We start from the raw sequence: 13,883 nt of genomic DNA on the forward strand, positions 1-13,883 counted from the left end.
TCTCAGGGGCAGCTTCCTTTTGTTTTCATTAATACTTCAATTGATGTGTGTTTATTCTCTGTTTTTATTCCACAGACTTTTAAAGAGGATAAATACCTGAAAGATGCTATGGATTGCAGTGATGTCATCTGGCAGAGAGGTTTATTGAGAAAAGGGTATGGGATCTGCCATGGTACTGCTGGCAATGGCTACTCCTTCTTGTCTCTCTATAACCTAACTCAGGACAGAAAGTACCTCTACCGAGCTTGCAAGGTGAGCTCTGCAGCATCCCAGCAAAATCACTGTTCCTTTTCACATCCCAGTGCCTCACTGTTCCCTTTCACATGCCAGTGCCTGTACAAGGGTAAACTGGGGTGGGAGTGGGCTGATGTGCACTGGGGCTGGCTGAGACACTGGGTGGGATAACAGGGCCCATCACTTGCTTCACTTCACTCATTTTGACTGGACAACTTCCACTGTGTCTGTGGGGCAAGCCTCTCTTAGAAATAATTTGTCTGTTTCATTCTGCTTTTTAAGAGGGAAGGGACTAAATGTATTCAGAAGAAAATAAGAGCCTGAAAATTAGCCTGCCTGAACAATAACAGACTGATGTTATGTGGTGCTAATTATTCCACTGAGAGTTTCACTGTCCTCCTCAGGTCCTCAAGCTGTTTGTATTTGTATTTTGTAATTATTTGTTTTCAGACTAGTGCCTGTTTGGGGCTTTTAGAGCTCTGAATTGCAGTTATTAAATGGCTCACTTAGAGTGTTTTTATAATACAAATTGCAGAGAAAGACACACTCAGAATTTTTCCACTGGAATTGTCCAAATTCTGCTCTCAGCTCTTGATGTGCTAGCACTTACTGAAGGAGAAGGCTTTCTCTGCCTGTTTCCTTACCTTGTAAGACCTTGGTTTGGTTTGTTGGATTTTTTTCCAGTTTAATTCACTGACATGAGGTTTCATATTGTGTACACAGCTTTTTAGCTGAAGCCTTTTACACAGTATTGCAAATGAAATTTGATGAGTTGCTTCCTAGGTGCTTTTTAGTGAATATTGGCCATATGTAAAGTTACTGTATTCATCTCTGCAGTCAGCCTGTCCTCTCTCAGCAGAGTTTTAAAAATCTGCTGATTGTCTTACATTTACCAAAGCATCATGCTATGAGGACACCTGTAGACATACCTGCATCCTAGAGACTGAAATAAAACCCTAGTACTCCCACAGCAAATATGTGACTTTGTTACACATGGAGTCACCCACTGCTGATGTGTGAGCCACAGCACCCTGCAGGCATTGCTGGCAGCACAGCTGTCAACTCTATCATCCTCTGTGCTAGCACACCTTCTGCAGCTCTGGGCAGCATTGGCAGCTCCTGGTGGATTTCTGGCCCAAGAGAGCCCTGGTGTTTGTGCACACCATTCTAGAGAAAAGCTAACGTGTCTGTCTCAAAGCCAGAAAAAGGCAGAGACTCTGTAACATACCTGAAATCCCTTTAAGAAGGAGGTTGTGATGCAGTGGCCAAAGATTGTTTGCTGGAGCTGCCCGCCATAGTCGGGCAGTGGATTTGCAGCCACTCTGCCACTTAGCATCTCCAGCATGCCCCAAGGGGATTCTGGAGATGCTAAGTGGCAGAGTGGGGGGACAACAGGCAGAGTAAGGGGGAAACAGGCAGAGAAATTTGCTTGTCTGGCATTCTTGAAATCTTTTCTTTCTGAGCCAGAGTGTGCAGGGAAGCAGACATGCAGTTTGTTGTACCTAGAGGCATGTAACTGAGAGAATGAGATGGCTGCCCTCCCAGGGGTCCTTCTTCACACTGAAAACATCAAGCCCAGGGGAAGGAGTCTTTCCTGGAATACCTGGTTACCTCATGAAAGCCATGAAACTGTTTCACAAATGAACCACAAGAATATGAACTTGAATAGAGGAGACCCCTGTTTTGTGCTTCACATTTTACCTTCACTGCTTTTCTCTCAAATTATCAGGAGGCACTCTGAGCTGGCCTGTCTGTAAGAGGAGACAGGGGCTGTGGCATCCTGGGCTCCAGGCAACAGAGCATTGGGCCCTGTGCTGTTCAGCCTTGTGATTGCCACTGTTGGTGGCAAGCATGCCCATCTGTGTGACAAATAATGTCAGATGTCTTCCTAAGATATTGTTTCTTCCCCCTCTTCTCTCCCAGCCAGTTAAACAAAGATCCTGTGGCTTACTGGGTCACAGTTGTGCTGAAGTTATGAACTTGCAAATGATGGTTGTGTTTCAGTAGCCTAGGGTGCATTTTTTAAACTTCCATTGCAGTTCCCAGGCTGGAAGTAATAATCAAGGCTAGTGTGCAATCAGATGTGGATGTTGCAAGAATTGATTGTAGCTTAGAAACATGCCATAAACATGTTTGGTCCTCATATTTAAGACAGGATTACAGGATTAAGGCAGGGACAGGATTAAGACAGGGAGAGTTAAACCATACTTTGGAGATCTATATCCAGAGGGTGCCCAAAAAATGTTCAATCAGTTCTTAATAACAGTGTGAATCACAGTGTTTGTGGCTTTTTCCTTGTGTTTCCTGAAGACACACACATATGCACATACCTCTATCAAGAGAAGATCATTATCCTTCACTAAATATTTAAATAGAGAGGAGAGGGGAGGGGAGGAGAGATACCACCCATTTCTTTCCAATGAACAGACTGATGACTCTGGAATCATGCTTAGACCCCATAAAGCCCCAGCTCTAGGGCAGGGGCACCCTCTAGTTAGGCTGATGTGTTTGCTGACAGGTAGGCCAAATTGCAGGGGAAGCAGGGAGAGACCTTTCAGTTGTTGGCTTTGCAGGAGTCCATGCATCCATTTCGAACAAGCAGTGGTTTGCATCCAAGCACAGAAATGCCAGGGGAACTTGTGCCCCCCTGATGCTCGGGGGAGCCATAAAGGAGAAGTAGCTGGTTGTTACTGAATGATCCAGGTGTGGTTCTTAAGTCATGTGTGTCTAATGTAGCTACTGCAGCAGTGCTGATCAAATGTGAGACACTTTAACTCTTTCTAATGATAATCTATCTCCTGCAACAAAACATTAATGACCATAATTGTCTAACTGTATTTATAATGATTTTTCATAAGGCTTGGGAAGAGCAAATAAATGAAACTAATTAATGACAGCTGAAGATTTAATACTCTAAATTGGTGCACAGAAATGAAAGAAAATGCAATTAACAGCTGTAAGTCCTCAGTTTGTGGATAAATTAAGAACCAAGAGAGATAAGAGATTGATACAACATTAGTAAAATTTTGACTGAGTATATCTGTTCTTACAGCATTTTTCCTTGGCATGTGGCAGGGTTGATTGACAAAAAGCAGATGTCTAGCCAACCATTGCATTGTTATGAAACTGAAACTCACTCTATGCAAATACATATTTTAAAATCTGATTGCAGGCCTTGTCATGGTTAAAGGAAGACAAATTGATCTCAGAGATTTTTATGTTGTGTGTCTGCTTACACTGCTTCACATCTTGTACCTATTAATGATATTCAGATACTCATTGCATTTAACAGTCTTGAATAAAAATATATTTTTTAATGTGTTCCCCAGTTTGCTGAATGGTGTTTGGAGTATGGTGCACATGGATGTCGTATTCCTGACCGACCTTATTCCCTCTTTGAAGGTAAAGTAATGGTGTTGCAAATGGTCTTGTACTACAGGAAAGAGTGACTTCCTTGCAATTTTGGCACGTGTGTAGGAGTTGGGAAGTCTTCAGTGGGTTCCTCCACTATTACAGCCCCCCTATACCATCATCTCTGCCTAAAAGAAGGCAGGGGTAGAAAAGGACAAAGAAAAAGCATTCACTATCACAACTCTCCCTCCTGCTTTCATTTCAGCAGCTCAAATGTAAAACCAGTGGCAGTGTTACTCCGGAATAAAATTCTGCTGTGCTGGTGCAGCTTGGTTTAAAGCAAACAGAAGTTCAGGCAACAGAAGTTCAGAAGTTCAGGTGGTTTTTCAGAGGGACTGGGCGGAGGAGCAGCTGTGGGTAGGGGGTCTCCTAGCTGTCAGAACTAGGCCTTCTCTGCTGCCATACTCAACCAAGGGAAAGATAGTTTTAATATGAACCTAAATCACTTGAACAGAAAAGCAGTGCAGAGTTCTTAGGGGCTTATCTATAAGTTCCAAGATGTTACCAGATACTTTCCTAGAGCTTTGTATTTTCTTTAATATAGTTTATTTTCTATTCCTTGTATCATCCTCATGTTACAGAATCAGTAGCAAGGAATTACAGATCCAAGTAGGATTTAAGGTAGCACCGCGGCTGCTCCATGAACAACGAGCCTCGTGTGCCACCTGCCGCAGATACTTGAAATTACAGCAGCCGAGCAGGGATATTTGCAAATTAACAATCCAGGGTGTGAATGAACACAAGAGAGCAGGAGTTTGTAGGCAGCCCTTCTAAATAGAGAGTTATTGTCTTAATGCTTAAAGGAGAAGAGCATAATTACTCCTACTCCTGAGAGCACCCCTGCATGCTCTTGTAGGGAGGGAAAAGAGCATGCATACAATCTCTTGTATAAAAGCTTTGAAATTTGTTGAGAAGGTGAAACAGTGCAAAGAGCAGGATGATTTGTGCTTGAATGCTGACATACAGCTTTATTTTAGTTTTTAATTGTCTTGAATTTTTAAAGAAAAATATAGAAGTCTCATATTTGAGATGAAAAAAACCTCTTAAACTGGGGCTTTGTTTCTTTTTGTAGCCAAAATTGTGCTTGCAGTTGTCCAATTCTGCCTGTACATGTGTGCTTTGAACAGAAGTTGCATGTGCATCTTATGGAATTGTCCTAAGTGTTTTGTTTCAATCAGATACTGTAATTCAGAAAGGTTCCTTTATATGCATAGCTGTTTATAAAACAGGATTTTAGCTTGATCATAAAACTGAACTTGTATGATTTCCTTGTTGTGCCTCTCTTGTCTGTCACCCTATGAGTTCTGCTGGGTGATGCACTTTGGGGTCTGGATGGCCTCTCATAGATAGTGAGGAAATGAATCTGTACTTCACAAGTGCAATAAAGTTTTGGCTTTTTCTTTTAACCAGTGAAATGAGAAGCCAGAGCTGCTCAAACTAGGAAGGACAGTCCAAGCTTGGATTAACTTTTTCTTAATTTGAAATAGCATTGAGGTTGTTCAGTTGAAGACATATTAGCAGAGACATCTTGGTTCTTGCCTTTGATATTTTCAAACAAAATTTCGTTTACTGGGCGAAGTACAGATGAACTTGCCTTTCTGTAGGGCCTAAGTTCACCTCTTTAAAAAAAGATCCTAGTGAGGGAGGTGTTCAGTTGGGTGCTGTTGCCTTTGCTGTCAGCTGTGCTATTTTAATGGGCACAATGATCTCCTTCTCCTTATGTTTTAGGCATGGCTGGAGCTATTCACTTCCTCTCAGACATTTCAGTACCGGAGACTTCCCAGTTTCCAGCGTTTGAACTTAGACCTCAAAGGAGGGAAAACAAAGTGGAACAGGACGGCTAAAACCATCATTTTGAAAGGAAACTGATGCCAAAAGAGATGAGACTGTTTCGTGCCTCTGATAGTGAACGAACTTGACGCTGAACCGACAGATGGATAAAGCCCTTTTCTCCCCCCTTCTGCCCCAAAGGACCATGAAGTCATTAGAGCATGAACAGGAGAAGCCACACTTAAGTTCTGTTAAAGTGACACCTTCAGATGTAGGACCAGAGAAGTCAAGTTTTGAACTTTCTCTTTTCTGTTGTATTTGTCTTCTTCAGGTCTTTGCCATGCTCTGCACGTTTATTGGTGTTGTGTGTTGATCCGAGTCTTTTGTTGTTAGCCAAAAGCTGGTCTCCGTGTGAATCTCCGTCCTGTACCTTCGTGCATGACTCACAAGAGCAGTGTTGCTTTCTGCAGCTTGGTTACCCGCAGAGAGAGTTCGCTGCAGGACGGTGCCCAGCTTCACTGGTGTACTAGCAGCTCTAAAAAGAGATGAAAAACGTTTCTGTGTTCCTTTTTTCTGCCTTTTTCTCCACAGTCCTTCTAAGCTAAGCTGGTGGTGATCAGCCTGTTTTGATGAAGAGGCGTGAGGCCATTTCTGTTTTCATAAAGTTAGCAGGTTGGAAGGGATCTGACTTGTCTTTTGCTGCTGTTGTGGGAGGCTTCTTTTAAAGTCTGAAAGAGAGGTTCCCTTTGATTCCTGCAGCTGGTTAGTGTGTTAGGTGCTTATAGCAGGGTGGAGATGCTTCTCCCCACTGCTGCAAAACCCTATGCCATGCCATGCCATGAGTTTAAACTGCAGGTGGAGTCACTTGGACTAACCTCCCTCTGCCACCAACAGCACAGCCTGGACAGCATAACTGCTTCTCCTCTCCTAGACCTTGATTTGGAATAAACCTCTCCTGCAGCATCTCATATACAGATGAGCAAGGGAAGGTGCCAGGACAAGCCTCTCATGCAGGTGGCTCAGGATGGTTGTTACTTTGGAACCAAAGTGGTGATTTGTTCAGGCCGTCCCCTCCCGTGTAGTAGTAGAGGAGTGATAAATACCAGCTGGTTTTGGAAGCTGCAGAGGATTATTGAACAATATGAAGCCATTGCTAGTGGCTGTAATTGAAGTAAAATTCATTTTCAAATCCACACAGAAAAAGCTCTTTTCCCATAGTCTTAATTGCTGCTAGTGCTTTGCTTCCCCCTGTAGAGTGGTGGGGTTGTGAAATACTAGACCTGCCTCTAGGTGCTCCTGAGTGTCAGGCCATTGGTTTGGGAGAAGTGGGACATACTCCAAGTACTCTTAGAGTAGGCTTGTGTGTCCAAGTAGTACCTGAAGTGTAGCACACTCCCAGTCACTCAGGCTCTGTGGTCATCCTCCCCCAGGTCTCCTTGTGCTCTGTCAGTGCAGGTGCTGATTTTAATTGGTATCTTCTGTCTGGTGCGAGTGTGACAGATGGCACAGTTTGACCTTTTGGGCACACATCGGGATATCTGTGACCTGTGGGCCATCTGCTGAGTGCCAGTGCCTGTGGTTTGGCTTGGAGATGCATTGTTCCTCCTTAAATTGGTCTTGATTTGTCACCTTGCAGGTGGCTTCCTTGAGCCTCTTCCAGTGTCTGTTGCCAAATCCCGTGTGATGTTCTGTTGGACATCAGCAGCAGTGTAAGTGCACAAACACCTTAATGTCACAGTGTAGCAGCTTCTCTGCTGGTTTGTCAGGTAGGATTAAAACATGGGAGCAGCAGAAGACTCTTCCACCCCTCTGACAAAAGCAAAAGGTGAAATGGGAGCAACAAACCCAGCTGCATCTCTACAGCCAGAGATTGGGGAAAATGCCTCATGGCAAGCAGCTGGGCTGAAGCAAACAAGAGCAGAGCAGAAAAGCGAGGAAGAGAGGGAGTTATTATTGTGAGGGATCAGTGAGGAACAGGAAGAGCTGGTCATGGAGGCAATGCACAGTGTACCAGCAGAGACATCTCGATGAGAGATTCCTCCATGCCAAGAATGCCAAGAGCTAACTCTTTCTTTCTTCAGTCTGATCCTGCCCAGAGAAAAGGCAGGAAGGGAACTTGCCCAGGAATTCTCAGAGAAATACTAACAGAGATAGATGCCAGCTCTGATCCTGTTTCACATAACCCCCACCTCTTTGTTCCTTCCCCTCCACTGTGGGTGCAGAGCATTTTGGGGGTGTTAACAGGGAAAGGGCTCACCACATGTACAGGACCTGCCTGCAAACACTGGCCACCCTGGCAAATCCCAAGCCTCTGTTGTATGGATTGTTTAACTAGGGGGTCAGCTGGAAGGTTTTTCATTCAGTGATTATATGCATATTGGTCTTGGCTACTGTGCTGGGAATGGCTCCTGTGGGAGGCGAGTTTGACTGGCTGGAGCCTAAAGGGAATTAAAACCTGCTAGTTTGAAAAATATACACACTAAGAACAGCTGAATCCCCAAGATGCTGGAGTGTACCTGTCAAGATAATGAGCAAGTCAGCTACCTGCTCTTCTGTAACATAGCCAGCCTTCTGCCATGGTGGGGCCTGGCAGGCCTAGCATCATCTTTCTCTGCAGAATCCTCTCAGAACTGAGTAAGACTGGAAATGTATTGAGCTGGGAAGTGTCTTGACAGTGCAACTGCCTCATTTTCCCAACGTGACTTTCCCTGTGGCTCCTCCTTTCTGTTTGTCACAGCATTGTGATATCTTGGTGGCCCCTTAAGGAAAGATATGGTGTGAAGGTGAAAAAGTGTGTTTCACCAAGGCATTGTCTGCAGAAATGACATCAAACTACAAATGTAGAAAATGTCTTAATATCCCCTAGTTTGCTTTGTCTGTGTGTAATAGTCCACCTGTTGCAAAAAGCAGTAGTGTTAAAAATGGAAAAGCTCTTTGGGCAGAAAAAGAGGAAAAAAATGCTGATGTTTTGTTCTTTGGCTTTATTAGTAAAGATCAAGCTATATGGTGGTAATTTGTCTGAGCGTGGTTTTTTCTTCATTGTGGTTCTCCTTGCTTCCCTCCAGCACTGTGGTGCTGGCTGTCCCACTGATCTGACTGCTGAGCTGCTTCTCTATCTGATAGTCCTGCAGGATGAAACACATGCCAGAAAGAGGGCAGATTGCTGTTTTCCTATTTTCCTAGCACTGCAGGTGCCATTCCTGCTGCTGCTCCCAGATGAATTTTAGTGTACATTGCTTAGGGCAAAGCTCTGCTTTCCTTTGTGGCCACACAGATCCTGTGGAAGAGTTTGCAGCTAAAGCCAGACTCGGGATGAACTGGTTTTTAAAACACATGTATGAAATCTCTCTGTCCACCTGAACAACAGCTGTTTCCCAGCTTTGAGGAAGTTTCAAATGTTGCTCTAGCTAGGCTTTAACAGAAGAAAACATCCACGTATGCTGCAGGGAAATGGTAGTATTTGTTTCACAAAGCCCCTTGTGCCACTCATGGCCATCTTGGCCACCAAGAGAAACTGCTGCATTTTTTGGATGGAGAGGATCAGTTCTGGTCTGTAGACAATCTGTACAAATTCAGGTGTAGGTTGGTAACGGCGTTGGGGCTTTTCTAGCACAGCAGATTGCTAACATCTAAATGGCACATGAGAGAGGCATGGGAAGCAGTATGTGTGCTGTGTGTCACCTCACAGCTAGGGTAGAGTCACCACTGTGCTGCCCAGCCCTGCCCAGCGGGGTGTTTGATGCAGCAGCCTTTCCTAGTGAAACTGTTCACTTTTTTCCCATACGGTTTCATTGGTTTCATGTCGATTCACAGTCAGGACCAGTGTGATTTGTGCACAGGGACCTGACTTTAAACCACTGCTTGCTTCTCCTTGACATCTACAAGTGGATTGTGGTAAATCCAGCTTGTAGCTATTAGGTGAGATAGAGTTAGGCAGCAGGACAGAAGCAGAGTGGGACAGGTAAAGACACATCCATCCTTTTGACTCCTCTCACTGCATAGAGCTAAAATAACAGATTGGTGCAGGAAGGCAGGGCTGCTTAATTGGTCACTGTTCCCTTTGCCTTCTCTGCTCTCACGTTCACCTTGCAGTACATGGCAGCTTGGAACAGTGGCTGCCAGTTGCACCTCTCATCTTTAATTGCCTTATTATCTAGCGGTTGCTTTGTAAAAGCTGTCTCATGCTGGATCTTGCCCTGCGTGGTGTCTCTGTAGTCGTTTCCCTGCCAAATAGTACAAACTGTAAGATAGCTCAGCTCCTGGTGACAGGGCATCAGAGGGGAGGGTTCCACAGCCTCAGGGCCTACAAAGGCATCCTGTTCCACCTACTCAATTAGCAATGATGATAGCTTCACTATCTGAAAAAGTGTTACAGCTTCTTGGCTGACCTGTGTGCCAAAAAGTGACCTTTTGGATATATGTATATGTTGGGTTTTTTAAAGCAGGGAAGAAAGAAAACCTCCTTTGCTTCTTCACATGGTCTGAATACCTTTTTGGAAAATACAATTCTAGCTGTTTGTTGTTACAGCAGTGTAAGCTGTCAAAGAGGCTCCAAAGGAAAAAAAAAACCAAAACAAAACAAAACAAACACCCATAAACCATAAAAAGTTTTCACTACATTATCACTTCCCATAGTGATGAAACACAGGCCCCACCAGAGCTACAGGCAGGGTGAACCAGGAGTCCCTGGTGGTGCCTCTTCTCATAAAGCAGCATAGTTGGAGATTTCAGAAGGGCACTGACCCCCTTCTCTTTCTTCCTCCTGCCAGGTCAGGCAAAGGTGTACTTCCCTGCCTGGTCCCTGCCTCCTCGGAGGTACACCAGGTACATTCTGGGGACGCAGAACTGAAGAAAAGAGAGGTTACATTGCTCATGCTCCTGGCTCCCCACCCAGGTTCAGTGGCTCCACTAAAGCAGCTCCCTCTGCCCAAGCCCTGTCAAGGGGTTTAACCCCCTAGATCAAACCTCACTGCAAGAACCAGGAGACAGACAGGTAAAAATCACCTTCCTGAGGTTGACTGGAAGATCTCAAAGGCCGGCTGGGAGTCAGCTGCACACTGGTCCAGTGCCTCTGGGAAGGAGCAGGGGAGAGCCCCACAGATCCCCAGGGCTCCCAGCCATGACAACCAACCTTACTTTGCAGTCAAACCACCACCCTACCTCAGGGAGGCACCAAAACCTCTCTAGTGTTTGAGAGAGGACACAGTAGCTGCACCCACAGAATCCCAGCAGATAAAGCACCAAACCTCATGGGGAAGTTCACATTAGCAAAGCTGCAGCAGCTGGCAGCTCCTAGGGCATGGCCACTGCCAAGTAAAATCCTGTTGGAACTGGCGAGGCAACTGGAGGAAAGGCATGTAAACAATTTGCAACTAACACGTATGGATGCCCACACAGGCATTGTGTTTTCAAGAAAAGACCAAGCAAGTTTGCTAGCAGAGAATTCCCTGTGTTGTATGAGGTAGTGTCATCCATCTACACTAGTAAATAAATGAGCCAGACTTCAGGAAAACTTCACCTGAAGCTGAATTTCACTGTACAAAGGCTTCTATTTGATGCATCCAGGATAATGCCAGCTGTCACAGATATATTTTATAATATAAAATGGACTTAACAACACCTATCTATTAAAATGAGGTCTGCTATCATTTATATTGACAGAAAAAGGTTGGAATTGCTTTAAAAAAAATATGTTCTGTAAACACAATCATACTCAGTGACATACACAGCTTTCACACTTCAAGACAAGCTAATTTAGAAAATATATACAATTGTGATGTGCAGACGGACCTCATATTCATCTATATAGGTACTTTTTTGTTATCTGAAGTGTCCCTCAAGCTAAGACTGCACACACAGAAGTACTTTGCTTTGTCTCTTATTATGATGCACAGTAAGGGAAAGCCTTGATTTTAATTCACCCAAGTCCACAGGAATGAGCTCCTCCAGTGCTAGCTCTGCTCCAGATGGCTACTGATTCCACCAGCAGGAACAGTGGCCCTTACAAGTTTTTCTGTTAGACACTCATATTCACAGAAAAAGGGATGTTTAGCAAATCCAGCTTGACATCTACAAACAAATTCTCAGAAGCCACTGGCACAGAACAACAGCAACAAAAGCTTTGGCTGCCTGTGCAACACAGGTCTTCAGATGACTCCAAAACACTACAGTGAAACCTCTGTGCCCTGGCATCACACAGGAGCATTCACCTGGTACCCAAAAGACCATATGGGACTCCTAACCCTATGTTATTTTGGAGGTCCTGCAGCAGCAGGAGGCAATGACATCTTCTTTTTGTCACTTCTCAGTGACGTGACTGAATATGCACAAAGGGAGAAGATCCCATCAGTACGAAGTCATGTTTCAGAGCAACTTCAAATTTTTGCTAGACCTGGATGGGTGTGAGAGTCCTCAGAGGCAAAGGGACTCTGTGTTTATTCGAAGATATTCATTTGTGGTCACTAAGAGGACTGGCCATGAGCACTCACAACAAAATACATGAAGAGCTGGGAGATATTGAAAGCCAAACCATCTGTGCATCAGGTCAAATAATGGTATTAAGAACCTATCCCAAAAAGTTACTATTTTTTTTGACCTAGAGAGGAGAGCAGATTTACAGATCTATCACCTAAGATGACAGCTTTACTTGGTACTCTTTGTGGCAGCAGTAAGTATCTTCCATTATAGCCTATTTCTCAGGGACTAAACTCCCATCAATGCCAAAGGCAGTAAACTTGTACCTATGCTCCCATCCCTTTTTGCTGTAAATATTTTCCAGTTTACGTAAGAAAACTTATGTATTTCAGTGTTTCTAACTGTTCTGTCAAAAGGCACAAGTAGCTGTGTGGTTTTAACACCTTCCTCTCATTCCAACATCTAGGTCATTGTCTGTTTCATACAAACTCAGTGCTGGTAAAACAAGGGGAGCCAAGATGCTGATCAAGCAGGTGAAATTCACATGATGGGCAAGAAGCACTCAAGTCCCAGTCCTTAATTCTGGATGCATCATTTAAAGTAACAACACCCTCTTTTCTAGGGCACTTGGCAGAGCCCCTGCTACGACTCAACCAATACTGGTGCTCTAGTCACAGTGACTTTTATCAGAGCATCTTTCTATTATACATCAGAAATGAACTGTAAAAGAAAATAGTAAAAATGAAAGATGGTAGTCACAATTTCTGGTAAAATTATTGCCCTGCTGCTTCTACCTTTATTTGTCTGTCATTTCCCTTAGCTGAGGGCATTTCTGCTGTGGGGTCTTAGGAGGCTGCACTGGGGTCACAAGAACTGCTGTCAGTAACCTGCCACAACGCAATTAAAACCTTGATTGAAACAAACAATAAATAAAGAGAAAGACATACAGGTTTTAAATATAGGTTTCCATTAAAAGCATTACAAAGACAACTTCTCTCATTTTGAAGAAAAAGAAAAAAATCCACTTCTACTAAAAAAAAACAAAAAAAAAATTTAAAAATCACCCTTTTGCAAGTAACTTTAATGAGGAAAGGTGCAGGGAAGGGAAGGAGAGAGGACTTGGAGAACTAGCAAGTGTTCAAAAGGGCAGGTGCCCTCCACCTTGGTCATTTTGCAATTGCACCTTCTTCTCACACAGTCAGGTCAGAGAGCCAGAGTCCTCATGTGGAGGATTTCACCACCTGCTCATATGGGGGAGGTGGTGTGTTGCAATAGGAAGGTGGGGGTGGGTAAACCGGGTTTCCTTGTGGGGAATTGGGCTGGACGTGGAAAGCCATAGCCATGGGATTCATCACAGGTCCACCTGGATCTGTGTAATACGGCACTCCAGGTTGTTGTGATCCTGAAAGAAAGAAAAGGAGAGAAAAGTATCAGCAACAGCAGGGGCATCAGGTTGTGCTCTCCCAGGGCCTGTGTACTGCATACTCAGACAAGGTTTTTCAAAGTGTTCATCAATGCAAAGACAAGGAGTCTTTCTCCCTTCCAGAAAAAAAAAAAAAACAGGCTGGCAGGACTGCATCCACCTCTTCAGATACTACTGAAAAGTTTCAGTTTTGCATCCAATGGAAATCACTTAGTGAAGCATAGAGCACCACTGCCCCAAGCAACTACCATTTCAAAAGGAAAACAGTGAGCCCTGTTCAGTTGCTCTGACAGAAAAGCTTTTCTGTCTGCAGAGAGGAGAGCTGCGGGATCCCAGATGGACAAAGGAGTCTCTACAGTGGCCCTGACTCAGGTGTCAAGTCTTACAAAAGGACTTCAGAGATTATTTTGTGGTGTTCTGGACCTGCTGATAAGCCAGAGTGAAGCTCAGATGGATTATTTCCCTCCTAGGCACAGTACAGTTTAGAGAGGAATCTGTATGAAGCAAAGAGCCAAGCTGCAGTCAGTTACTGCTGGCTAGCACAATGGAACAAGATTGCTTTGCATAGATTCAACTTAGAAAATGACGTCGGAGCCTGCAGGGACAAGGAAAGGAAATATATGGCCAAACA

At 44.2% G+C, this 13,883-nt stretch overlaps 2 protein-coding genes across 4 annotated transcripts in view; one reads left to right on the forward strand and one right to left on the reverse strand.

Moving 5' to 3' along the window:
- Window positions 1-8,428, forward strand: part of LANCL2 (LanC like glutathione S-transferase 2) — a 34,060-nt gene extending 25,632 nt beyond the window's left edge. The window contains exons 7-9 of the mRNA XM_064419607.1: window positions 76-252; window positions 3,564-3,636; window positions 5,374-8,428. Of these exons, the coding sequence (XP_064275677.1) occupies window positions 76-252; window positions 3,564-3,636; window positions 5,374-5,489 (366 nt within the window). The 3' untranslated portion in view covers window positions 5,490-8,428. The remainder of the gene's footprint in view (window positions 1-75; window positions 253-3,563; window positions 3,637-5,373) is intronic.
- A 4,345-nt stretch (window positions 8,429-12,773) lies between these two features.
- VOPP1 (VOPP1 WW domain binding protein) overlaps window positions 12,774-13,883 on the reverse strand; it is a 61,724-nt gene continuing 60,614 nt past the window's right edge. For all 3 annotated transcript variants that reach the window (XM_064419622.1, XM_064419616.1, XM_064419633.1), the window contains exon 5: window positions 12,774-13,231. In XM_064419622.1, the coding sequence (XP_064275692.1) occupies window positions 13,050-13,231 (182 nt within the window). In that variant the 3' untranslated portion in view covers window positions 12,774-13,049. The remainder of the gene's footprint in view (window positions 13,232-13,883) is intronic.

The sequence above is a fragment of the Passer domesticus genome, chromosome 1 (assembly GCF_036417665.1).
Source record: "Passer domesticus isolate bPasDom1 chromosome 1, bPasDom1.hap1, whole genome shotgun sequence".
NCBI classification, from domain to species: Eukaryota; Metazoa; Chordata; class Aves; order Passeriformes; family Passeridae; genus Passer; species Passer domesticus.